General features: G+C 46.4%; 1 protein-coding gene across 1 annotated transcript; it reads right to left on the bottom strand.

The window, feature by feature from the left end:
* Positions 1-1,450: 1,450 nt before the first annotated feature.
* On the bottom strand, positions 1,451-7,553 carry hyal6 (hyaluronoglucosaminidase 6). Its single transcript, XM_038705151.1, has 3 exons — positions 6,592-7,553; positions 6,290-6,379; positions 1,451-3,637 (listed from the first exon to the last, which is right to left on the bottom strand). The coding sequence occupies exons 1-3, from the start codon at positions 7,525-7,527 to the stop codon at positions 3,149-3,151; spliced, it is 1,515 nt and encodes a 504-aa protein (XP_038561079.1). The 5' UTR covers positions 7,528-7,553; the 3' UTR covers positions 1,451-3,148.
* Between the last annotated feature and the right edge of the window lie 18,588 nt (positions 7,554-26,141).

Genomic DNA, 26,141 nt, shown 5'->3' with positions numbered 1-26,141 from the left:
GTTGTCATGGTAACAAAAGCAAACATGTGGTTAACGTTAGGGTTAGGATTAGGCGCCAAAAGTACTTGGTTAGGTTTGTGTTAAAGTAAGTTAAATTACGTTTTTCGGTCACATGACTAACTAATGAAACTTTTTTGATGGATGGTCTGAAAATACGACCGGCGTTCGAGTCCCAGGTGAAACCAAGTAAATGGTGAGTGAGTTAAAGAGCATTACGCTACTGACTTCCATCACATGATTAACATGAGTTGTGTGAATAATGTACTTATTTTAACCCATACCACGATGTTTACTTAACCTAACCAAGTAGTTTTGTTTCCTTAACCTAACAAAACTGTGACCGTTTCGCAAGGTTAACCACGTGTTTAATATCATGTGACATAAGTAACGTAGTTAAAGTCCAGTCGCCTGTTGCTGGATTGGTACGGGAAACACTCGTATGTGTCGTTTTGGCAGGCATGGACACACTAACTATTTTGTGGTTTGGGTCTGGAGGATTTTTTTTGTTCACAGAAATATCTAAACTCTGTAATGTCAAACCAGTATAATGTATATTTCCACTGTTTTAATTCCATCAGTACATCATGTCTCTGCTTTATTTATTTTTTCAACAAATCGGAGAAGCGGGTTTAAGACCAGAAGGTTTCTGGTTCGATCCTTTTCAGTTTTTATGTTAAGCTCAGCAAACCATTTCCTGACCTCAACTCTGTACTTAACTCTCAAGAAAGAAAGTGTATATCCCAAAATGTTGAACTATTCCTTTAAAGATGCTAATTTGAGGGAATTCATCTAAGAAAATGAGACTGCAAAACTCAAAGCTCTCCCTTGAGACCTAGAACGAACAAAAATAAAATAAATCACATGGCCTTCAGCTCCGTCATTTAATCTGCAGTTAAAAGCATAAATATCATGCAGCACTCTGATCCTCCAGCAGCAGCAGCAGCAGCAGCAGCAGATTAATAAAACTGCAAAGCTTATGTCGAGTTAGTAAAGACCTTCATTTATAATCAGCTGACTTCAACACTTTCTGTAATCCACAGTTTACTCTGTTTTGACACTTCTTTTAACAGACGTGAATCATGAACCTCCAGCTGCAACAGAAGCTTCCTCCTAACTTCCCCCCCTCATCACCCAAAGCCCGACACTCTGCCGTCCCTCCCTTTCCCGTGGGACAAACAGGGACTATTGTTAAACTGTTGGGTCATGTGACCTGTCCCGCCGCAGCTTTAGATGACTCATTTGACTGACTGCTCCATCATCACCAAAATGCAGATTCACTCAGCAGGCTGATGAAGTGGTAGATGTGATGTCAGCTTCATTACAGTCATTATCCCAAATTAAACAAATGACTGACTTTGTTGATTTATTGATTGTTTTAAGAGGTTTTTATGTTTATTTTGTTCTCCTGCTGGAGAAAAATAACTGTAGTCAGTAGTTCTGTCTGCAACAATCTAAAGGCATTTAAAATATAATAAAAACAAATCTAACATTTTGCTGCAGTTGATCCCGGATGACAGACTTGCAGACTGTTTTGTTGTAACATGTATGATTGGTAATTATTGCAGTTGACTTTTATTTAGGCTGAAAAACACAGAATCATAATTAGCATAATTTTATAGGAACATTCAACCAAAAACATACGTTGAGTATATTTACGTCCTGTAGGCTCTGAAAAGTTCTCACATGGAAACCCACTTTCTCAGCAAAATAAAAGGTATCCAAACATCCATAGGGACTTGGCATAACATAAATTTATATGGTCTTTCCAGTTTTCACTAGCAACAGAGGCAGTGTATTTAGAAATCCATGGGCTCAATGACGGAGAGCAAGGAGCTTGCAGTAAAAGTCCTTGTGTAAAAAAAGTTACAGTTATGTTGAAGCTTATTTGGCAAAAATAACTCTTATCAGTGTTTTAAGTTGCACTATGAAACTGGAGAAGTAATTGTTAGGTTATACATGCAGGACTAATAGTGGCCCGCTTTGTTTTTTGTTGAATGATACTGTTGTTGTTGTAGCCTTGGAAATAACTGTATGAGGAGCTAGAGGAGGGTGAGGAGAGGGATGTCTGGGCTAACTTGCTCAGCCTGCTGCCACCATGAGCCAAACCGAAAGGAAAGGACAGAGATTATGGTTGGTGCAGTTAGAAGTTTCTATGGATTTTTGAATTCCTGTATTTGCTGTGAAACGTGGTCTCTGTGAATCTGGAGCACGTAGCAAACTTTTCAGAGTGACTTTGTAAGCCTAAAGGGGTATTTGCTACTCAAAACTTCGTTTTTTTGTGAAATATTCCTGTAATTAAACAATCCTTTTCAAAATCTCCACTAAAACACATTAGATTATGGCTCTATTCCACTGGGCAGCAACCAGAGCTGATCTCGGCCATTCTAGAAAATACTTGCGCTGCAGTGAGTTTCAGAAGCCGCCCTGAAGCGTCTCTCCGCTCTGCTAAGTGGAGAATATGCGGCTAGTCTAATGCAACAGAGCAGATCCAACCGGGCGGGAAGACACAAATGTAATTAAAACATCCTGTGCAGACTTACGACTGTGTATCAACAATGAACACATTAAGAAGAGTACAAAAAAGAAATCATTTAACAAAAAAAAGCACATAAATCAAGGAAAAATGATCAAATCATCTAAATCTAAGCAAGTCTACAAACATACGGGCCTTTCAGACAGACTGCGACAACCGCACTGCTGCGCTGTGAAACCCATTATTTTCAATGGCTTGTGCTGCGCCACTGCAGTTTGTTGCTGCGTCAAACAAAGCGCAAGCGCAGCACAGCGCACTGCTCGGCGTTCTCGCGCACGTCGCGGTTTTGAGCTGACAGCGCAGCGCAAATCGCTTCCAATCTGAAAGGGCCTTTAGGGAGGCAAAATGCTCCATTTCTGAAACGTTCCATGTTGGGTATGAAGCCGTGTACTTAACAAAACATGGTTGCAGACGTAAAGTTATGTAGCCGTGCCCGGTGGAATCCAAGTGTACATCCAGCTACTTGAATGAACTTGAATTTGTTGATCTTCTCAAAGACAAGTTAGAAGTTTTCACAGTCATTTCAATACAGTTTTCTTGGAGCAGCATCTAGTGGACATAAGGGGAGCTGCAGCTGATCACAAGTTGGGCTAACACTCAGTTGTAGCTTGGTGTCTACAGTATCAGACACTTTATAATCAGACAGAGTCCCAGGAACATGATGATACAGAGACAGGAGAAATGGAGGGATAAGAGGAGCAAGATATCTCCCAGCAGGCTGTTCTCCCTGGGGTGAGGCAGAGGGATGGCGGGTTGAGGTGGGGGAGGAGGAGGAGGAGGAGGTGGAGCCTGGGGCATCTCGCAGTAAATGCCTGTCCAGCCCTGGTAGCAGTTGCAGGTGAACTTGTGTTTCATGTCCAGGATGTCGTGGTTGTTGAGGTGACCACTGACGTGGAAGCGGGGGCCCCTGGGCGCCGGGTTGCGGTGGATGTGGAAGAAGCGTGGATTCAGGTGCAGGTAAGCACCTGAGTCAAGGCTCTTGCGGACGCACCTCCCGTTCTTCTTGCAAAGTGCTTTGCTGCACAGCTTGGCAGCAGAGGTGACGTTGATGACATAATGTCCCAGTGGACCATCAATGTACTTCTTCACTGTTAGGCAGTTCCTCTGGAGGAGGCAGGAGACAAAAGACACTGTCATTAGTCTGTAAAATTACAAGATCTTACTTTTCTAGTAACTTAAAATCATCTTTGCATCTCTGCTGGGCATGTTTTCCACACCATACCATCAGATTGTTTACTTCTTACCATCCAGGCCTTTTTATTTGATTCATAGGCCAACGCCATTTGGAGAGGTGAGCTGAAATATGCTAAACCAATTATCATTAAAGAGACATTAGGACACATACAGGTTTTACCTATTTCGTTTGTTTGTTTGTAAGCCCTGTCTCCTTTAGCTGCTGTTACTGTGCCCTAACCCTTTCCATTCTGCCATGGAGTGTATGCAGTTTGCCCTTGATTCCAGACAAAAGCAGCTTCTCATTTTTACCTAATGACTGTCGATTTTGCTGCTGGAATTGCAACTGTCGCTGGCATACTTAATCAGCTGTAGCTAGCTAATTAATGTTAACTACATGCGGTGGACATGAGTCAATCTTCAGCTGACTTTTTAATTTCCAACTGACTAGTTTGACAGTGATAACCCTGAAAATGCACTTGTGACTACATACACAATGTCTAGCTAAGTGCTGTGAAATAATGCAAAAAAGACTGAGGCTAAAGCTAAAAATCCCCAGGTACAAAGTCAACATCTTCACCAGTTGGTGATCCATGTAAAATGTAAAATAAAGGAACATCACTGTACTTGTAAAGTTAGCCATTGTAGCATATTACAGTGTCATAAGGGAAATCTAACATAAACTGTTTTTTTTGCATTTGCTTTAACCCCACACAGTAATATAGCTAATGGTTTGCTAACTCATAGGTTTAGAAGTAACGCTAGGTTACAGAAAACAAGACAGCTAGGCATGCTAACATCCCCGGATTGTTAGAGCAGACAAACATTCTGTTCCTTCCAGTCCTCGTGCTTTTGTGTCTTTAGGCGGAAAGGCAAAGAAATATGTCTCTTGCTAGAGCACCACCTCACCATGTTAAGATCTCTAAATAGTGGGGAAAACATGTGCTTGCACGGCTAGGACTGCTGACAGTTTCCAGCACGTCGCAGTAATAAGTATAAGGTTTCAATAATCTGATGACTGAGCGGGACTGGAAATGTTCAACTCAAGTGATAAAGCTAATTTCTTTACCATTTCAGGTCATTTCTCAGTGAGGATTACATGACATAGTCTTTTTCTCCTAGATTGACATCTGAGTCTGCTGTAAACAGGATGTAAAACATTCCACAGTTACCAACAGAAACCTCTTTCACACATAAATCAAATGCTGGTTTTTGACTGTCAGAGTTTGAAAAAAAATCACTATTTTTGGAAACATTAGGTTCTGGAGGAAAAAATAATGATGTCTGTTCATATTTTTCATAGTCAGACAATACGAAGCCTTTATACACGGTGACAATCTGCCATTTATGTCATTAAAATTTATTGTTCCCTAAAATGCTTTGTGGCTTCTTTATGTAATATATGCCATAATGTAGGTATAATGCTATAACTGTTATGAGTTCTAGTTTTTTACCTGTGAGTTTGAGTTTTTGCCATTGTTTCATATGTCTATTTTCCTGTTTCTCTCGTTCCTTGCCCTTAGTAGTTTATGTCTCGTCTTTTATCTTAGCTCTTGGTCCTGTGTTTTAGTTCTTTGTCTTTGTTCCCAGTCCTGTACCTCGGATATGTTAGTATTTACTTCTTGTTCCTCAGCTGCATTATTTTAGTTTAGTCTGCTCTGTATTCTGTGTCTTAGCTCCTCGTTCTGTGTCTCGGTTTATGTCTTAGTGTTTTGGGTTCTGTCCTGTGTCCAGTATCAGTTATATAGTCTGTTGTGTTTTGGGGTTCACTCATGTCCGTCTCTCTCTGTCACTCATGTCTGTCTTCTTGATGCCTTAGTTTCCAGTTCAGTGTTTTTCTTCGCTTTGGTCTGTGTTCCTTGTTGGTGTTAGTTCAGTGGGGATGTGTCTGCTTGTGTCTTGATTCATTTATATTTATTCCTCTGATCTGTTATGTGTTCAGTAACCTGTGTCATGTCTATTCCCTCCAGTATCCCTCTGCCTGACTGTCTCTCTGTTCTTCCCTCTGCTCTCTCTCTGCCTGCCTCGTTAGCCTCGTTAGCCTCATGTCTTTCACCTGTGTTGCACCCGCCCTGCTCGTTATCCCTGGTATATATGTGTGGTCTTTCTGTTCAGCCCTTGTCTGGTCATTGTTCATGTTACCTTCTGTGTGTGGATTCCCAAGTGTTAAGTCTTGTTGCCTGTCTTCCTCGTCGTGTCTCCCTGTTTCCCTGCTCATGTCGGATTTTGGATTTTCACCGGTTTGGATTTCTGTTTGGATAACCTGTTTTTGGACTCTGTTGATCAGCCACTCTGCTTGTAAGTGTGCTCGCCTTTAGTTTGTATTAAACCCCATTCAACTGTTCCTCCTCTGCCTTGCGTCCTGCGTTTGGGTCCTCCAACCTGCCTCCACCCCACCCACCGTAACAATAACATAATAAGCATTTAGTTTAAGGCTGTTCCTTTGATCTGATTTTAAGTGAATTTATAACTTTTTGTGTGTGTGTGTGTGTGGGGGGGGGGGGGTTCTTTATTTAATTTAGTATTGAAAGTTATTTTAAATCCTTTGTAGTGCATGTTTGTTTTTATACATTTTACGGTTACCTGTGATCGAGCATATTCTGATGATCCCCAGAGGACGACACCTGACACTCCCAAGGCAGCACTCTCCCCAATGGTGTGAATCAGGTCACTCTGAAACAAAGTGACAAGGACATTTTCACAAATTAAACATTTGAATCCAACTTAAACTGTCCAGTTTACACACATCCATCTCTTCCACTGTTTCATAATCTACAAATGCTCATACAATATACTCAGCTCATGTGAAAGCATATGAGGAACGCTTTCTTGCTTATTTAAGATGCTCTAAGGAGGCATCAAAAAACTAAAAGCTGAAAACTTACCTCTGAAAGAACCACAAAGGTATAGGCGTAGAAAGGTCTGGAATAGACAAACACAGGCAATGTGAAGCCGGTACGGGCGATGGACGCGATCCTCATGGCTTCCTTGACTCGATAGTGGACAAACTTGACAGTGTTGGAGGAGGACTTGAGCTCGTAGTCCAGGTAGATGGATGGGTAGAGGGCCGTGGTCTCCTTCCAAAGCCACATTAGATGGTCGTTGCGTACGTGTTCGACGTTGGGGCATTCGCCGGTGTACCGTTGTGGGTACTGCTTATACCCATAGTTGTAGCAGTCTGGGAAAAGGTAAAACCCCCACAGCCCGTCCGGCCTGCGACCTTCAGCCAGGGCTAAGGTCAGGTTCATGAAGGCTTGCCCCGCCCTCTCGAAACTTTCCTTTGCTTCCTTCTCCACCTTGCTCTCAGGCCAGTTTGGGTGAAGTTTCCGGATCTGTTCCTTGGACTTGTTGCGGTAGATGTCCTTGGAGCCCCAGTTTCGGACCCACTGAGGCCTCCAGTTCTCCCAGTCAATGACACCCAGGCCTCGAAAATCTTTGTGGGGAATTAGCTTGTCAATGTCGGCCCGGGCCTTGCTCAGGTGTTTGGAGATGCTCTGGTTCTGCGGCAGTCCACCGTTGACAGGGACCCCGGAGTTGGAGTAGTACGGGTAGTATCCCAAGTGGCTGTGGTAGAATATGGTGACATTTGGTCCGCTTAGGGTTTCGTTGAGGTTCGCTACAATGTCGAAAACGCTGAGATCTAGGTCCACCTTGAATCGAAGGCGGCAGGACTCAGTAGGAGCGTTCCACACTACAATAAAAGGCCGATGAGGGATCAGAGGTCCCCAGGCTGGCTTCATCTGGTCACCTCGAACTTGGACTTTTACTCCAACGCCAACCCACAAGGCCAGTGCCAGGAGACGGAGCTCCATCAACGCCATGACCTCTGATTCTTCATGGGGCAATTAGTGGTCCTGTTTGAATAGAAAATAAACACATCATGAGCTTCAGTGAGCAGAAACAATCGGGCAGGTCTGAGTGATGATCACTGAAGGGAATGCTCCAAATACCACAAAACAAAAGGCTCCCCTGTTCTCAGAGGGCGCAGGACTATAATGAAAAGGATGCCGGTTCAAATCCCAAAGCAGCAGAGACAGTGTGGAGAGCAATCAGCATAAGCTCTCCCCTCTACCTTACTTTTTATAATTTATCTCCCATTAAAGCTAATCTAAAGAGATGTTTTTTCCACAGTCAGGAGGTCCTGCTGTGAGCTCTACAACAGGACAGAAATCATAGTCTTTCTGATTTCATACATTTCATACAGACAAGTTTTCCTGTCATGCTTTTAGAGGACCAGTGAGTAGGATTCAGTGGCATCAAAATTATCTTCTATTTCATTCTTCTGAAACTGTTCCCTCCAGCTCTTTATGTAACCCCCCCCCCCCCCCCCCCCCCCCCCCACACACACAGCCTCCCCATGTAATTGCTCATGGCGCCCCCTTATATGCAAGTAATTCACAATTTGTTTTTTCCAAAGTTGGGGGAAAGACATTGTGACCCGGCTCTTGGGAATTATGGCCAATGAGGTTGCCTCATTGGACGCCATGAAAAATCTCTTTGCAGGATTGTAAACAGAGCAGCAGAGCAGAAAACCGCCGGTGGGCTGAGCCTTCTCCGATCATTTCAACTTTTCATTCATCTGAGGAGGCGCTGGCCTGGAGCTGATGTTTTCTGATGACTTTAATGGCACGAGAACTTTATGATCGCTGTAATCTTGGATGTGGATCAGTCGGTGGAGAGCTGGCTGAAAAGACGGTGGAAGAAGGAGTTATAGTCACAAATTAATTGTTGAAATGTTTCCCTCAAAACATTTTAAGAAGGCTGTAATTTATGAAAAGGTTTCCTCATGTCCGGCTCAGCTTAGGAAAGCATTTCTTCAGGCAGTGTGTCCCGCACCAGTTTCATAATCCTCCCAGCTGGATGGTTTTTCTGGTGATGCTGATCCAAGACAAACAGAGTGTGGTGAAGCCACTCTGGCTGTCCTTCAAACCACCAGAAGGCCCAGAACCTCTGGAAACGCCGCCACTCCAGACCCCCCAGACACAAAGTGAGATTGAGTCTGATGTTTTCTCTCAGACAGACACAATGAAAACAGTACAATGCAGCTAAACTCAACTAATGAAAGCCAGATGAAGACAGGGAGGTAAACTGTCAGTGTAAGCTACCCCTCGTGATTTTTAGCCACTCTACTGGCATGGCTGTAGGAATAGCAATTTCAGTCAGTTGGTCCACCACTTTGGTTCAGGCTACAACTGTAATTGCTGGATGGATTGCCATGGAATGTAGTTCAGACATCCATGGTCTTTGGAGGATAAACTGTAATAATCTTAGTTATCCCTTAACTTTTCATCCAGCACCATCATCAGGTCAAATTTTATTTTGTATATTACTTTTGTTTACAAGCAAATATCTGCACAGACTCACTAGTGTGGCCGACTATTGAGGCCTGGTCAGACCAGCACTTAAAACGGTGAAATAAACTCAAGCTGTTGACCTATAGCAAGTCGTCTCGACAGTGCCGACCTCTGAGGGAACTGGAGGAAGCTATCAAAGCTTGTTAGTAGTGTTGCACCACTTTATTTAACTTCATATGAGACACAAGTCAATGGTACAAATACATCCATTGAATAAACTGTGTGAACATCCCGTTTGCCGCTGGGTGAGCTAGCCATTCACACGCTGAGCTAGTCAGTCACAGTAGCTTTCAGAGCTTTCTATTTTGTCTATAGACTTGACTGTTTAGTCAGGTCAATTTTATTTATATAGCCCGATATCACAACTTTGCCTCGGGGGGGCTTTATAATCTGTACAGCATACAACACCCTCTGTCCTTAGACCCTCTTGGAATTATTTTCTCAGGATTTTATATTATTTTCTTTCAAGCAAGCAATCTTGTGTTAGCTGGATTCCTTGTGGCAGCGGTATGTGGGGATGTCTTTTTCAGGGGTCCCAGGCTGGTCTGGATGGGTCGGTGCGAATGTGTTTGGATCAAGACCAGCTTGTACAGTGTAATATGGAAAATATGAAGCCAGCCTTGAATTAGCAGTTAATGATCCAACAGACTGAGTAACTGTCATTATTCAGCAACACCACACATCATGGAGTGTGTGTGTGTGTGTGTGTGTGTGTGTGTGGGGCTTTAAAACCACAGAAAGTCTGAGTCAGACTGCTGATTTGACTCTAAACATGTTCATAGATTATGCATGTGTGTGGTTACAAATGTGTCTACAAGACAAGTGTGTGTGTGTGTGTGTGTGTGTGTGTGTGTGTGTAGAGATGGCTATGCATTTACTAAAGGTCTTTGTTGAATACATCATAACAGACCTTATAAAAAGAGACTGAACTAAACCCAAAGAAAGTCAAAACAATTCCACTGAATTGTGGATAATCAGACATCATTCAATCTGCGGTTTGACCCAAAGGGAGAGGACAGGAACACTGGCATGATGCTCCACCAATTAACGAGCAGAGTGGTGGAAAACAGAAGAAGAACACGCAATTTCTTCTGCACTTCACAGTTTACAGTCTTCGTCTCCTTCAAAAAGCACATTTTTCTCCTGCGATGATGATGACGCACTGTGTGATCAGAGCTAAAAGAGAGTCCTCTTGGACTCATTTTTGTATTAGACATATTGACACACAACCCTGAAACCTGCAACAACACAACAGGATTCTACCAAAACAGATTAGACCGAATAAAATTTGCACCTGGCCCAACTCATCTTGGGGTCTTGCTGGATCCTTGAAGGCCTGAATAAAAGTCCTAGCTGAGAACATTCCCTAGCTCCCTTATCAAGAAATAGGTCATCATTGTACTCTTAACGTGGAAATAAACAAAATAGATTTTTGTTTGCTCGAAAACAAGTATTATTTGTGTGATCATTTCTTAACAAAATATAACTCATATGGATGCAAAAATGTCAGTCTGCTTCAAACTAAGTTCTTGTTGGATCATCAACATGTCTAACACACACACACTGATTATATCTGGTTCATTTCCAGTTTTCTCTAAAGTCTTGATTGTGTCCATGTGTGGTTTTCAGGCTGCGCTTTCTCTGCTGTAGTTTCCAGATGTGATTTTATGATTTTATTAACACCAGTATTCAGACACTATACTGCTGCTGCTGCAACAACAACAAGCTGCCTTTTACATTTTACTTTCACAGTTTGGTCATTAAATTCATCTGTCCTCCCATTAGTCCTTCTGTCTATTTTTAAATCCAGACTAATATATATTATATTACTAGATGGTAATTATTGATGCATTCGTGTGTAAATTGATTGTACATTTTAATGTCGCAGCTGGTATTGGTGGGGATTTATTTTAACAACTTATTTTACATTTTTTATTTAACAACGATTTTCACTAATTTAGCGGAGTAAAAAAGTATTTCCCTCTGAAATGTGGGAGTTGAGGTATAAAGTAGCAGAAAATGTAAATAATCAAGTACAATTACCGCTAAAGTGTACTTTAAGGTGGCGTGTGCTAATGTAATCCTCAAGGTTTCTACCTGCTAAATGTGAGTTTTTCCTTTGCACTGTGACCAAGGTCTGTAATATTACAGAGTACAGTTTAGACCTGCTCTACCTGAAACAACAACACTATTCCTGCCATTTCAGCCATGATTTGTATGTCAGGTAACATTGAATGACTTGTCCACAGACATTCAGCTTACTTTCTAGTTCACCAAGATATGTTATTTCATCAGAATTGCATACTCGACGTATAAGTATGCTTTAGTAAAGTTACTTTCCACCACTGGTTTTATCCCTCTGGAACACACGGCATCTTAAGTTTTATTGTTTAGTTGTTTGACAAAGATCCAAGTGTTGGCCTAAGGGTGGTGTTATAATGTTAGTAACAAATGTACCATTGTTACAGTTTGTGCTCTAATGGCCACTAGATGCAGCTTCAAATAAACTGAAGTGAATGAAACAAACCCAGAACGTCTCTCTGTAAAAGTTAAAAAAGTTTTCACACAAGATATTAAGTTAAAGTAGATAATTTCACTTCTTCTCATGAGAGTTTGACAGCAGATAATCATTGTTTGGTTCTCAGCAGCTAATTTAACCTCATCTAATTTGCATCTTTGTGTTCATTTTAGAAATCACTGAATTGACGACAAATGCCTCCTTCAAACAGCAGGTGCCCAATTACAGCTTTTAAACTGTGACTAGGCACAGCAGGTCAAGCTTTGGATTTCTCTATATGCCGAAACGCCGTGCATGGGGCTCTAATAAAAATTTATACTTGGTATCCCGAGTAGAAAGGCAAAAGTGTAGGAAAGGATTAAACTGTATGTTTATCTGCTCTAACGTAAGCTGCAAATGGAGTTTGGTTTGTTACCTTGATTGACAACTGTTTAATTCTATGAAACAATCAATACGGGGAAAATCAAACTATCAATCTCCAGGCTTTAAAACGGCCTTTCAGAAACCACACTGACCCTGTTGAACTGAAGTTAGCATGATATTGGACATCTGATGGTGTTTCCACATCTTCAGTCACTCAAAGCAGACAATTACAAGCAGAGTAATGTATCTGTGATTTGTGTTCTTTAAATTGATTTTTCATTTAATTAATTGTTTTTCTTCACATTAAGGGATGTCAGCTTTTCAGTATCAAATACTGTACTCACCGATCAATCCCCTTGAGCTTCACTCACAGAAGATCACCCATGTTACCAGAACATCATGACAATCCTCCAATGAAAGATTAAGAAACAAAAACTTAAACAACAACCATGGAAATATTGATATAGTTATTTTTCATGATGGAACTAATTTAGACATTTTAAGCAAAATCTGTTTTATGATAAAGATAACATACCCTCCCGTCCCTGCGGACTGTGCTGAGGATCCAGGCCTCCTGTTGGATGATTTCCTCGTCTCTTGTGTTTTAAACGTCAGATACAGAAGTCGTCCATTTTATGATCTGCTGAATTGTATCTTTGTCTCTGTCCTCCCTCTCTCAGGTCTCTTGTTGCTCTCGGGGGCAGAGATGCCCCACTATGGTTGGTTTGGCCCCTCCTCATCAGTGCCCAATAGGATTCTCATTTACTGGACCAAACAGCAGATGAAGGCCTGAAGACCCTTTTATGTACCCCAGTAAACAGACTGGGGTACATAAAAGGGTATAAAAACCAATCACAGACTACAATTTCTTGGGAAAAACGAAATGGAGAAAAAAGTTTATAAAAAGCAATACATTTTTCTGAAACTAAAGGCTAAAATAGCTAATAATAAGAATGAAAATAAGTGCTAAAACACTTTCTCTGATGGACCAGACACCAAACACAGTCAATTATCTGGATTTTTCATGTTGTTACAAAATCGAACTGTTCGATTATATTGTCTGTACATTTTATTTCTAAATATAAACATCAAAATGCTGTTGCAGTGCCTTTAACACATTGTCAGGAAAAAAAACTTCTGCCAGGAACAGTAAAAATGTTTCCTCGTATGTTGACCTCAAATAATAATAAACAAAAATGTGTTACTTTTTAATTATTGAACATGTCTGCCTCCAGGTCGCTAAACTCCCTCAATTCCCAAAGGACATAGTGTCAGTGTCTTCAGTGGTAGCTATGGCCCTGATTCATGACACTGTATTGATCCTGGGAAAGGTGTTGTGCTCCAGTCAGATTTTTCTCCTTCCAGCTGGGAAAACATTATTATACAGACCGTACAGCTCACACCGACATCAGCACATCAGAAATATTCATAATCATCAGTTTACAGCTGCACAAACAGACGGACTCGACACCAAAGTTGACTTTATATCACACTTTCTAACAGCCGTCATGCAATATCACATGAACCTAGCTTATATAAACTGTAGATATGATCGAAGTACATTCCTTCAGCTTAAGACCTTCCTTGAGAAACAAAGGAGCACAAACTGCAGATGATTTAGAAATCCCTTCAAACTTTTCCACTTGCATTTTTCCCTCAGCGGCCTCTAAGTGTTACGGGGTGTGGTGTGTGGACAGAGAGGACCCAAATGCTGCACTCAGAGGGAAGGAGGTTTATTGGGGGAAAAAAGGGTGAGAGGGACTGGAGTGGAGGGAGAGGAGGACGTCGGGGAAGTACTGGCACGGGGAACCAAGGAGACAGGGGGCCAGGGAGCCGGGGAACACGGGCCGAGGAAGCGAGGAGAGGCAGGGGAACAGGGAGGACGCCGAGAGGGAGGTCCGAAGGGGAGTGGGCCAGTGGATGAGCCCAGCCGAGCGGAGGACGAGGGTGAGTGTACCTGGGAGGGAAACAAACAGAGAGACAAGGTTAGGGGGAGACAATGACAAGGCACAGGGTAAGTTTGAAAAAACAAGAAACAAGGAAGCCTGAACACAGGAGTGGCACCAGGTATGGAGCAACGACGATCAAGCAAGGATGGTGTGGAGAACCGGGGTTGAAATACAGGCTGGGATGAGGTTGATTACTGGCAGGTGTGGCAGGCTGACGAGGTGGATGATGGGTTGCAGGTGCAGGTAGTTGGCTGGGCTCAGGAGCAGAGGGAGAGAGAGCACACGGGGGAGAAAACACAGAGAGGCGGGCAGAGAACAGGAAACCGAGGGAAAAAGCAGAAAAACTGATAAAAAGTAGAAAAAACCAGGACACTCACCGTCAGCCGGGCTGCCACCACAACAGGGCCCCCTCCTCAATGGACGCCTCCCGGCGGCCTTCCTATAGGACAGGGGGTTTGGCAGGTGAACACGGGGGGGAAGATGTACTGGGGTCCGGCTGACGGGGGTCCAGGGTCCAAAACCAAACTGGGAGTTCAGGGAGGGCTTCAGGACAGGGAAGAGTTAGGGGAACAGGCAGGGCAGAACTGAAAACTCAGGGCTAGACAGGGTGCCAGAGGGTAGCGCTGGGGGACCAGGGGTTCAGACAGGGTGCCAGAGGGCGGAGCTGGGGGACCAGGGGGTTCAGACGGGGTGCCAGAGGGCGGAGCTGGGGAACCAGGGGGTTCGGGCGGACGTCCCGAGGGCGGAACAGAGGGACCAAGGGGTTCAGGCGGACGTCCCGAGGGCGGAACAGAGGGACCAAGGGGTTCGGGCGGAACAGGGGGACCAAGGGGTTCGGGCGGACGTCCCGAGGGCGGAACAGAGGGACCAAGGGGTTCGGGCGGACGTCCCGAGGGCGGAACAGAGGGACCAAGGGGTTCGGGCGGACGTCCCGAGGGCGGAACAGAGGGACCAAGGGGTTCGGGCGGGCGTCCCGAGGGCGGAACAGAGGGACCAAGGGGTTCGGGCGGAACAGAGGGACCAAGGGGTCCGGGCGGACGTCCCGAGGGCGAAACAGAGGGACCAAGGGGTTCAGGGGGGTCAGGTTGGTCCGACGGGCAGCCCGAGGGCGGACAGGGGGAGCCAGGAAGTTCAGGGGAGCAGGGTTGGTCCGACAGGCAGCCCGAGGGCGGACAGGGGGAGCCAGGAAGTTCAGGGGAGCAGGGTTGGTCCGACGGGCAGCCCGAGGGCGGACAGGGGGAGCCAGGAAGTTCAGGGGGGCAAGTCGAATGCAGAGCAGGAGAGCCAGGAGGGTCCGGCGGGACAGGGGAGCCCGAGGGCAGACCAGGGGAGCCAGGAGGGTCCGGCGGGCGGCCCGAGGGCGGACAGGGGGAGCCAGGAGGTTCAGGGGGGCAAGTCGAATGCAGAGCAGGAGAGCCAGGAGGGTCCGGCGGGACAGGGGAGCCCGAGGGCAGACCAGGGGAGCCAGGAGGGTCCGGCGGGCGGCCCGAGGGCGGACCAGGGGAGCCAGAGGGCGGACCAGGGAAGCCAGGGGGGTCCGGCGGGCGGCCCGAGGGCGGGCCAGGGGGCCCGGCGGGCGGTCCGAGGGCGGGCCAGGGGAGCCAGAGGGCGGACCAGGGAAGCCAGGGGGGTCCGGCGGGCGGCCCGAGGGCGGACCAGGGGAGCCCGGCGGGCGGCCCGAGGGCGGACCAGGGAAGCCAGGAGGGTCCGGCGGACCAGGGGAGCCAGGAGGGTCCGGCGGACCAGGAGGGTCCGGCGGGCGGCCCGAGGGCGGACCAGGGAAGCCAGAGGGCGGACCAGGGGAGCCAGAGGGCGGACCAGGGGAGCCAGGAGGGTCCGGCGGGCGGCCCGAGGGCGGACCAGGGAAGCCAGAGGGCGGACCAGGGGAGCCAGGAGGGTCCGGCGGGCGGCCCGAGGGCGGACCAGGGAAGCCAGAGGGCGGACCAGGGGAGCCAGGAGGGTCCGGCGGGCGGCCCGAGGGCGGACCAGGGGAGCCAGGAGGGTCCGGCGGGCGGCCCGAGGGCGGACCAGGGGAGCCAGGAGGGACCGGCGGGCGGCCCGAGGGCGGACCAGGGGAGCCAGGAGGGTCCGGCGGACCAGGGGAGCCAGGAGGGTCCGGCGGACCAGGGGAGCTCGGTGGGCGGCCCGAGGGCGGACCAGGGGAGTCTGGAGGGCGGCCCGAGGGCGGACCAGGGGAGTCTGGAGGGCGGCCCGAGGGCGGACCAGGGGAGTCTGGAGGGCGGCCCGAGGGCTGGGCTAGGGGGCGAGACGACCTCTCCAGAGGCCGGGGAGCCGGGCAGGGAGCCGGGCGTGGCGACCTCACCAGAGGCCGGGGAGCAAGGCGAGACAAGCCAGAGAGTTCGGGCGGGCGGCCCGAGGGATGGACTAGGGGGCGAGACGACCTCTCCAGAGGCCGGGGAGCCGGGCAGGGAGCCGGGCAGGGAGCCGGGCAGGGAGCCGGGCGTGGCGACCTCACCAGAGGCCGGGGAGCCGGGCGTGGCGGCCTCACCAGAGGCCGGGGAGCCGGGCGTGGCGGCCGGGAAGCCGGGCGTGGCGGCCTCTCCAGAGGCCGGGGAGCAAGGCGAGACAAGCCAGAGAGTTCGGGCGGGCGGCCCGAGGGACGGGCTAGGGGGCGAGACGACCTCTCCAGAAGCCGGGGAGCAAGGCGAGACAAGCCAGAGAGTTCGGGCGGGCGGCCCGAGGGACGGGCTAGGGGGCGAGACGACCTCTCCTGAGGCCGGGGAGCCGGGCGTGGCAGCCGGGGAGCCGGGCGTGGCGACCTCACTAGAGGCCGGGGAGCCGGGTGAGACAAGCCAGAGAGTTCGGGCGGGCGGCCCGAGGGACGGGCTAGGGGGCGTGGCGGCCTCTCCAGAGGCCGGGGAGCCGGGCGTGGCGGCCTCTCCAGAGGCCGGGGAGCCGGGCGTGGGGCTGGCAGCGCGACAGCAGCGGGGGGAGTCAGGGATGAGGCTGCTGGGCTGAGGGCCTCGGTGCGAGGAACAGGGGTCGGCCGGACCACCGGCGGGGCTGAGGCCGGTCCGTCCGCCAACAGAACACGAGGAGCAGGGGTCGGCCGGACCACCGGCGGGGCTGAAGCCGGTCCGTCCGCCAACAGAACACGAGGAGCAGGGGTCGGCCGGACCACCGGCGGGGCTGAAGCCGGTCCGTCCGCCAACAGAACACGAGGAGCAGGGGTCGGCCGGACCACCGGCGGGGCTGAAGCCGGTCCGTCCGCCAACAGAACACGAGGAGCAGGGGTCGGCCGGACCACCGGCGGGGCTGAAGCCGGTCCGTCCGCCAACAGAACACGAGGAGCAGGGGTCGGCCGGACCACCGGCGGTGCTGTAGCCGGTCCGTCCGCCAACAGAACACGAGGAGCAGGGGTCGGCCGGACCACCGGCGGGGCTGAAGCCGGTCCGTCCGCCAACAGAACACGAGGAGCAGTGGCCCTAAGGGGGGATCGGGGGGGCCAGGCTGGGGGCTAGCGGCGCTAGCAGGCTGAGGGACAGGCTGGGGATCGGGGCAAACTGGCTGGGGATCAGGAGGAACTGACTGGAGGCTAGCGGCGCCCGCCGCTAGAGGGACAGGCAGGGGACCAGCGGGCCGCATGCTAAGCCCAGCAAGAAGAGCACCGGGGGAATTCAGGGCCGATCGCAGGGCTTCCTTGAGGCGACCCACCTCCCAAAGCAGCTCAGCCATGCCTGGAGTACGCAGTAGGCGCGGTTGTTGACCCAGAGCCCTCTCGAAGCCGACTAGCGCGTCCAGCCTCTTGTGCCAATCCTCCACCCTTAAGTCCCCGAGAAGACTGTCCGCGAGGGTCCTCACCTGGCAGAGATCCTCTGTGGAAGGGCTAACGGCCGCCAGGCCCACCTCCGGTCCGGTCCAGCAGTCTCCGAGCTCTGGCCGAGGTAACGGACCAGATGCAGACACCGGCAGGGGCGCGCTTAGGGGCTCCTTGGCGGGGGGAAGGGCCAGGGCGTGGAGGAAGCTGGCATCCCATGGTGGGATGAAATCCCTCAGGCGAGGCTCAGCCCACAGCAGCTGTTGGGCCCTGGCGCGGAAAGCCTTCTTCAGGCCGTCATTTATGGCTCCCTTCCACAGCTCTTTGAGCTTGAGGAAGTCCCGGAGCCAGGACTCAAATTCCAAGGAGTCGGTGGAGAGGGGGGAGGGTGAGTGAGCTGGGTCCATGCGTGGCTTGATCGTTCTGTTACGGGGTGTGGTGTGTGGACAGAGAGGACCCAAATGCTGCACTCAGAGGGAAGGAGGTTTATTGGGGGAAAAAAGGGTGAGAGGGACTGGAGTGGAGGGAGAGGAGGACGTCGGGGAAGTACTGGCACGGGGAACCAAGGAGACAGGGGGCCAGGGAGCCGGGGAACACGGGCCGAGGAAGCGAGGAGAGGCAGGGGAACAGGGAGGACGCCGAGAGGGAGGTCCGAAGGGGAGTGGGCCAGTGGATGAGCCCAGAGAGCACACGGGGGAGAAAACACAGAGAGGCGGGCAGAGAACAGGAAACCGAGGGAAAAAGCAGAAAAACTGATAAAAAGTAGAAAAAACCAGGACACTCACCGTCAGCCGGGCTGCCACCACAACAGGAACAAGGAAGCCTGAACACAGGAGTGGCACCAGGTATGGAGCAACGACGATCAAGCAAGGATGGTGTGGAGAACCGGGGTTGAAATACAGGCTGGGATGAGGTTGATTACTGGCAGGTGTGGCAGGCTGACGAGGTGGATGATGGGTTGCAGGTGCAGGTAGTTGGCTGGGCTCAGGAGCAGAGGGAGAGAGAGCACACGGGGGAGAAAACACAGAGAGGCGGGCAGAGAACAGGAAACCGAGGGAAAAAGCAGAAAAACTGATAAAAAGTAGAAAAAACCAGGACACTCACCGTCAGCCGGGCTGCCACCACAACACTAAGAAGCCATATTAATTTTCATTGGGAGGGAAGTGAGACTTCTCTCAAAGCATTGCAAGCTGCACGGGACTGACCAGCTAAACAAAATAAGTGAATGGTTGAAAGATTAAAAAATTGTAACAAATAAGAGTAAAATGTCCTATGCCTCTAATATTACAAATACAAATAAAAAGGAAGTGCTGTACAAACACACATAGATCTGTGGGAGTGGTGTCACGCATTTGTTCCAGACCCCAACCGATAAATCAGTGTGCAGATATTATTGGCCATTTAGGTAATGTGTTTCTGAAAAGAATGAACACTTTTCTTTTTTTTTTTAATCATCAAATATCAAATTCGGAATTGGTCTGAGAAAGATTATGCTGGTTCTTAAGTCAACACAGCAGAGAAACACTTAAATCAGACAAATATGAGCACAAGCACATGCAGATCAAGTAGCTAAGTGGGAATTATTGAGTGGTGAGCTACTTAGATACTGAGTATCTTGTTGTGTGTGACAAGGAGTGATGAAGAAAGGTATAACACAGACAAACAGCCCAAAAAGCTGTAGTAATAGTAAAGTTTGTCGATTTTTTTTTTCTTGTGTCCTAGTAGTGGGGTTTCTGTAGCCTGGGTGGTGATGGCGCAATGGATAAGACTACGTCTTTGGTGTAAGAGACCCGGGTTCATTCCCCCGCTGTGACCCATCCACCATTGTGTCCCTGAGCAAGACACTTAACCCCTAGCTGCTCCAGAGGAATGTATGATATATACAGCAATTGTAAGTCGCTTTGGATAAAAGCGTCAGGTAAATAATTAAATGTAAATGGTATCAGTCAGTCTGTTGCTCAGGGGTTAGAAACCCTTGCTGATAGGACTCTCACAGGACGTTAGACTGTCTTGTTTTCTTGCTTGTTTTTTCCTTCTAAGCGACGGCCTCTATTTCATCTTTACACATTCACAGATTAGACTGTAACTCCCGAGGGACACAGTCAACACACAGACAAATTGCAGCAGACGCTCGGTCTCATAATGCAGAGCTCAAATAATATTGGAAATGCTGAAGAAAGCGCGTGAATGACTACTTTAGTAGTAGTTAATGCTTTGTCATCAGTCCAAAGTATTTATATAGAACAAGCATGCATGCAAGTTTTCATTTGAGGTCACTTAGGCACATAAAAAACATTAAAAAGTGATTGACCGATCTATGTGATCTATGTTTTTGTCCATTTTTGCCTTTCTGTCCATCACTTTAGCCCAGACTGAAATATCTATACAGCTATGGATGGACTGTCATGAAGTTTGTTTCATACATTCAGAAGCCTTGGAGAATGACTCTGAAGTAGTCAAAAGCGTTAATAGATGTTCCAGTAGGCACAGTCTCATTTAAATACAGGAATAACAGCACATTTTCCGACAGTCTCTCCTTGAAGACATTCATAGTGTGGCGCTCATTTGTACCTATCAAAAGTGACAGAAATAGTTGTGAGAAGATTGTAAAAGTGAGAGAGAAATTCATACTCTGCTTACTTTCTCACCCCTACATGCCTGGCCAATCACTGTGTAAAGCGGCCTTGATTGGCTGATCTGTGAATGAACTTGTGGACAGGAAACAACACAGACAGAGATCATGACTCCCATCATGCCGCTCTGCAGCAGTTTTGATTAGATTACGCTGGCAGACTGAGAGAAAAAGAGCCCAGGTTACGTCTGGGCCACGGAGTAGAATTCTGGGAAGAGGGCGTCATTTCTCTTCACATTTGTCTGAACCTTTTTGTTTAACTGATGGATGAATTTCAGTCCATTTTGGTAATGTAGAAAAAGAAAGAAATCCTTTATTTAATTAAAAATGGTACCATAAATCCTGGAAAACAAAACAGTATTGGATTCTGATCTGTAGCTAAATATGCAACTGCTTTTCAATGTTTTCTTGTTTTATTTTATTAAAATATTGTGTCCATCTTTATGTGTAATGTAGCTATATATGGGGCAGCTCATCTGATTGGTGAAATGCATCATTTAATCCTGCCAATAGTAATTTTTCAAAGAAAGCATCAGGTTGTGATCAACAGTTTGGCAAAGCAACTATAAATATCATGGCTCCCAATCAGTGGCAGAATTTTTTAATATAGGATGGCCAGAAGGGGCCATTGGAAATCCTGGGGTGGTACTTCAAAACCATAAGCCATAACTGAATTTCAGTTCTATGAGCCGGCTCTTTTAAGTGTACAAAGGGAGCCTATGAGTCTGAGAGCCAAATTTAGGCCCCATCCACACTACTACGTTTTTGTTTAAAAACCAATATGATCTCCGTCCACATCAGCGTTTTAGCTGCATATCAGAACTGATCTCCGCCTATATTAAAAACATGAAGCAGATGGTCTACATGAAGCAGATGGTCTACTCCACAGCTGCAGAAGATTTGGCGAAAGAATAAAGTACTACAGACAAAGAACCACACCAGATATTTCTTTTGCATGGGCCAACAATGAGTTGGAACTGTTACTGAAAGTAACACGGGAGTTTAAAAGCGACTGTGGCGGCAGAAAACAGACTGGAAGTCGTTGCAAAGTAAGCAACATGCACAGTACAACCGTAGGCTGTAAGTGTTATTTGCATGGTACAAAATGTTATAATAACAATGCCAAAACTAAAACTCTGTCAGTAGTATTGTGTTTTTGCTTTGCATGACTTGTATGACCCAATCAGAGAGCCGAACGTGAGCGTCTACGTCATAGTTTTTTAACGTCCTCGGTTTTTGCCCGTCTGCACTAAAACGCTACCCTGGAATAAAAAAAAAAAAATGGGGTCAGCAGTGTTTTCAAACTTCTCCGTTTTAGGTGCTCAGTACTGTATTCAGCGTTTTAGTCTGGACGGGACGTGCAAACGTAGCAAAAGATCTCGGCTCTTCATTTAGTTGCTAGTTGTACTAAATGAAGAGCCGTTTGGGAGCCGGCTCTTGGAAAGAAACTGACAAATAAGATCTGGCTCCCTTCACAGAACCGTAATTCCCATCACTAGTGCACTGTGCAATAGCAGGCTGATGGAGGGGTTGGAATGTGACAGTGATGGCCCCTCTGGCCACGCCTTGAACGGCGCCCCTGCTCCTCATTAAATCTTTCATAGCTGTAATGAGGGACAGGTGCCCTGCTTAAGAGCTCATACAACATGGTTGGTAAGGGAGCAGAGAGTACTTTAGGTTCACCTAATGAACAATTTTGAAGACAGATTGAGCAGCTTCATAAATGTGTTGGTTTCATATTTCACAGTTTTCAGTCATTTGTAATACTTTTTGTGCATTTTGTGTGTTGTATGTTATTTCAGTATTAGAGTTGTTATTTAACCCTCTTTGATTTGTTGATTGCATGTAACAACATATACCCTAGCTCTTCATGTGTGCCTCCTGTGTCAATGAGATCACCTACTTTCATATGTGTTACAAACCTTCAGTTGAACATGCTCCCTCTCTGTGTGCATTTTGGGTGAAGAGGAGAGGCAGGTTGGACAGTCCTGTGTCTAGCACCATCTAGCGGTGCCATCTGTGAAATACACTAATACACAGAGACACATTGCTCCCAACACGTTTCAAGCAACTTGACAAATTTCACTCAATTTCAGTCATTTAAATAGCTGAAATTCTTCTTTTAAAATTACAAGCAATTCATAAAAACACAAATACTGCAAAGTTTAAATTATAGGAACAGAAAATACACGAGAATGCTGTGTAGCCACAAGAGTTTCAGGTTCTGTGGAAGAGGCAATCCTCTTGTTATTATATAATCACTCTCTTTATCTGTATCCAAAAACAACAAGACCGTCACTGGAGGTTGTTGAAAGAAATTCTGGAAAATGCAAATCCACTAGCTAAAGCAGATGCAGATGAGACAGACTGAAGGAAAGTAAAAAGAGCTGGTCAAATCTGACAGAAACACCTGAACAAGACAAGAATAAGACAGCAGATGATCCTCATTAAGTCCATCTTAGCTGTGCAGTGTCTGTTCTGCCTCAGAATACAACTCCCTCCCACATTACCCCTCACCATCTGTTAATATTAAAACCATGACTCTCATCTCTCTGTCACAGGTGTGCATGGAACAAGATAAAATAAGATGGAACTGGATTAATTCATGAGGAAAAAGCTCTGTTTCAGCTACAGTGTTGGTTCATGAGTTTGTTCAAGACAAGAAAACAAGACAAATGCTGCGTTATAAATTGCATAATTCTTCTTCTTAGCTTTATACTGCAGTTGCCCTTACAAAGCATGTACTGCTGCATTCAGTATGCATACAACTAGGAGAAAGTAACGCCGCACCTTTGACCCTCTTGTTCAAACTCATGTTGTGCAGAAGGTTGTGGTCAGAAAAGCATGATCTATCTAATCAATGTTAAAATATGCTGATGTTTAGTAAATATAATGTTTGCCATATTCACCATCTCAGTTTAGCAAGTTAGCATGCTAACATTTGTTACTTAGCAGTAATGACAAAGTGCAACTGAGGCTGATGGGAATGTCATAGTTTTTCAGGTACTTGCTTATAATCCAAAGTATTGGACAAATCAAAATTCTGACCTTGTTGTGGTGCTACAAAATCAGGAGAGCACGTATTCATCCTTAGAGACACTGGAGGAAAATTAGGTGTCACCAAAGTCATTAGGATTCATTGTCTGAGCAACGTGGATATCTGTACCAAATTTTCAGCTTATCCATCTAGAAAATTCTCAGATATTTCACAGCATAGGCTGTTAGAAAACTTTGACCTGATAGTGGTGCGCAATGAAAAATCAGGGGATCAACAAAGCCATTAGAATTCTTCCTCTGGGGACAAGGTAGGTAGGTAGGTCGGTCGGTCGGTCAGTCAGTTGGTCAGTCGATCGGTCGCAATATAACAGGTTATATTGAATTTGAGTTTGTAACTCCCTCCTGCTATACATTTATGTAGAAGCAATTATAAATATCCATCCATTGTCAACTGCTTATCCTGCGTACAGGGTTGCGGGGGGCTGGAACCAATCCCAGCTGACATCGGGCGAAGGGCGGAGTACACCCTGGACAGGTCGCCAGTCCAACACAGGGCCACACATACACAAAGAACCAGTCACACTCATACCTAGGGTGCATACTCCACACAGAAAGGCCGGGACAACCGGGGTTCGAACCCACGACCTTTTTGCTGGGAGGCGACTGTGCTAACCACTGCACAACTGCACTGCCCTGCAATTATAAATATGGTAAACAGAAATAAATACATTCGGTGAAACTGAGCTCAAGAATCTGACAGCTTGGCAATCCAACGTAGTTGTAGAGATATTTCTGTGTGGACCGAAGTGGTGGACCAACCAACTTCACCATCACTAGAGCTATGATGCTAGAAATATCTCAGCAACTACTGATCAGATTGTTATGACATGACCTGATTCCATTCCAGCTTTCCAGACAATGGACCCTGTAAATTTCAAAGACCCAGTGATTTTTCCTCTAGCACCACCTTCAATACAATCTTTCCATTCTTATCTTCACTGCGGGTAAGACTCTAAGAACAGATAAATCACCAGGATGTTGTTGCTGTCCAGCACTTTCAGACTGTGTCTGTAATGAACACTGCAGCCTCTATGGGACACTAGCAGGATGTCACTCTGGTTACAATGCAGGTTCTGTGATAGATGTGAATGGTCCTTCAATTCCTCTTGTTTGGCCTCCGTTCAGTGTTTTATACAGCAGAGTGAAGAAGCAGCTGGTCTACGGCTTAGTTTTGGTGTTAATGCTGCTGACAAGCTTTAACCCTGCAGTAGGCGGGCGGGACCTGCGGGACGCCGACATCCGTCCATCTGCCAAAGCCGCCTTCACAACCCTCCCCCTGATTTTATTTGTATTGATAAAGGAGTGTCCGAACTTATTTAAAAAGTGTATCAAAATTAATTTGTCATGACTTTTAAAGTCAGAACAGGACAGCAGCTTGTTTTCAGGGAAGAGATGACTGCAAGTCTTGTTGTTCCAAGTTTGGGCAGTACAAAAGTGTAAATGAATATTATCTCATTTAGGGAGAGAAGGGCAGTTGCAGGACAGGCAGGAAAGTTCAAAAAGCTGAAGGTGATCTGGCCAGTATTTGTTGATCTTGACCTGAGCCACAGAGATGGGTGCAGCAACAGATTGACACCATCAATATTCATTTTATTCAATGTTTATTTACACATGGTGGTCCAATGTGAGTTGTTTACTCTGTTGCTGTGAACACAGGACAAAAAAGCAGATGTGTTACAAAAAAACTGCCACAAACAATAAACATCTTAAGTAGAAAAAATTAAGAAATAATAATAGTTTTACTTTATAGAACTTTTCAATTCAATAGATGCATTTCTCATCAGCTCTACTGGCCTTTGAAGAAGCTTTCAGCTCATTGTTTTGGTGTTTGAGCCCACGGTTGTACTGTTTTTATTCTCAGTGAGAAGTGTTCAGAATCTTTTTCTTCATACTCTTTATTTGTTATTGTGATCCCTTACAGTAGTTACTTCTCAAAAATCCCACCCCAGCACATGATCCCAACATCCCAAAATTAAAAAAACAAAACAAAAAACAAGAGTAGTAATAGATTTGATTAAGAAATTAAAGTAACAAAAAAAAGAGTTATTTCAAAAAGGGTTATTTTATAATCTAATGCTAAGTCATGCTAATGATGATGTGTATAAAATAAGATATTTTAAGATTTACCTTTATTAAACCTGCGTATGAGAAATTCAGGTTGACACAGCAGCACAGAGGAATGTAACACAACAGATTAAAAGTATAATCATTCTACGTAGATGGATAAATAGGCTATATACACAGTGTATACACAACATATACAATCAATATATGATAACAATTATTTACAATCAGATAAATCAAATCTATAATCACAAATAGAGTCGGTGTCAGTTGGGTTCTGTGGCGTTGTGGCTGATAATGGCACAAATGAGCCTCCAAAGCGCTTCAGGGCTCTGGGCTGGATGAGTCTGTGGCTGAATGTGCTCAATTATGATTGTTATATTTTATTAAGTCAAAGGGAAACAGTCTAGTTTTTTTACTTCATTTTTCTAAATGCACAGTACAATTTTTTTATTACAATTTCGGCTCCTTTTCTCCTGGAGAAATTTAGCACTATTGTATAATTTCTGTTGTGCAAACTTGGGATATTTTAATATTTTCCCCACAGAAGGCATCATATGTACAAAATATTCATCAGTTTATAAATTATTGATGAGCAAAGGCATCTTATTTACATTTTTACGTCCACCATCTGGCTCCTCCCCGCGCTACGTCACAATACCCGCCCCTCCCTCTCCCTCCGCAGAGCTGCATTCTGCTGCTACATCGGACCGAACCATT

Source organism: Micropterus salmoides, unplaced genomic scaffold, assembly GCF_014851395.1.
Source record: "Micropterus salmoides isolate LMB-PRFRI ecotype aquatic unplaced genomic scaffold, ASM1485139v1 Ms_hic_scaffold_8, whole genome shotgun sequence".
NCBI classification, from domain to species: Eukaryota; Metazoa; Chordata; class Actinopteri; order Centrarchiformes; family Centrarchidae; genus Micropterus; species Micropterus salmoides.
The sequence above is the reverse complement of the archived record's forward strand: the minus strand, read 5'-3'. Positions and strand labels throughout refer to the sequence as shown.

Bases quoted from the DNA above. Each gene is read 5' to 3' on its own strand.
- hyal6 (XM_038705151.1), bottom strand. From the start codon at position 7,527: ATGGCGTTGATGGAGCTCCGTCTCCTGGCACTGGCCTTGTGGGTTGGC. The intron at 6,380-6,591 runs GTAAGTTTTCAG...ACTTTGTTTCAG, and splicing joins CCTTTGTGGTTCTTTCAGAG to AGTGACCTGATTCACACCAT. The intron at 3,638-6,289 runs GTAACCGTAAAA...TGCCTCCTCCAG, and splicing joins CAGAATATGCTCGATCACAG to AGGAACTGCCTAACAGTGAA.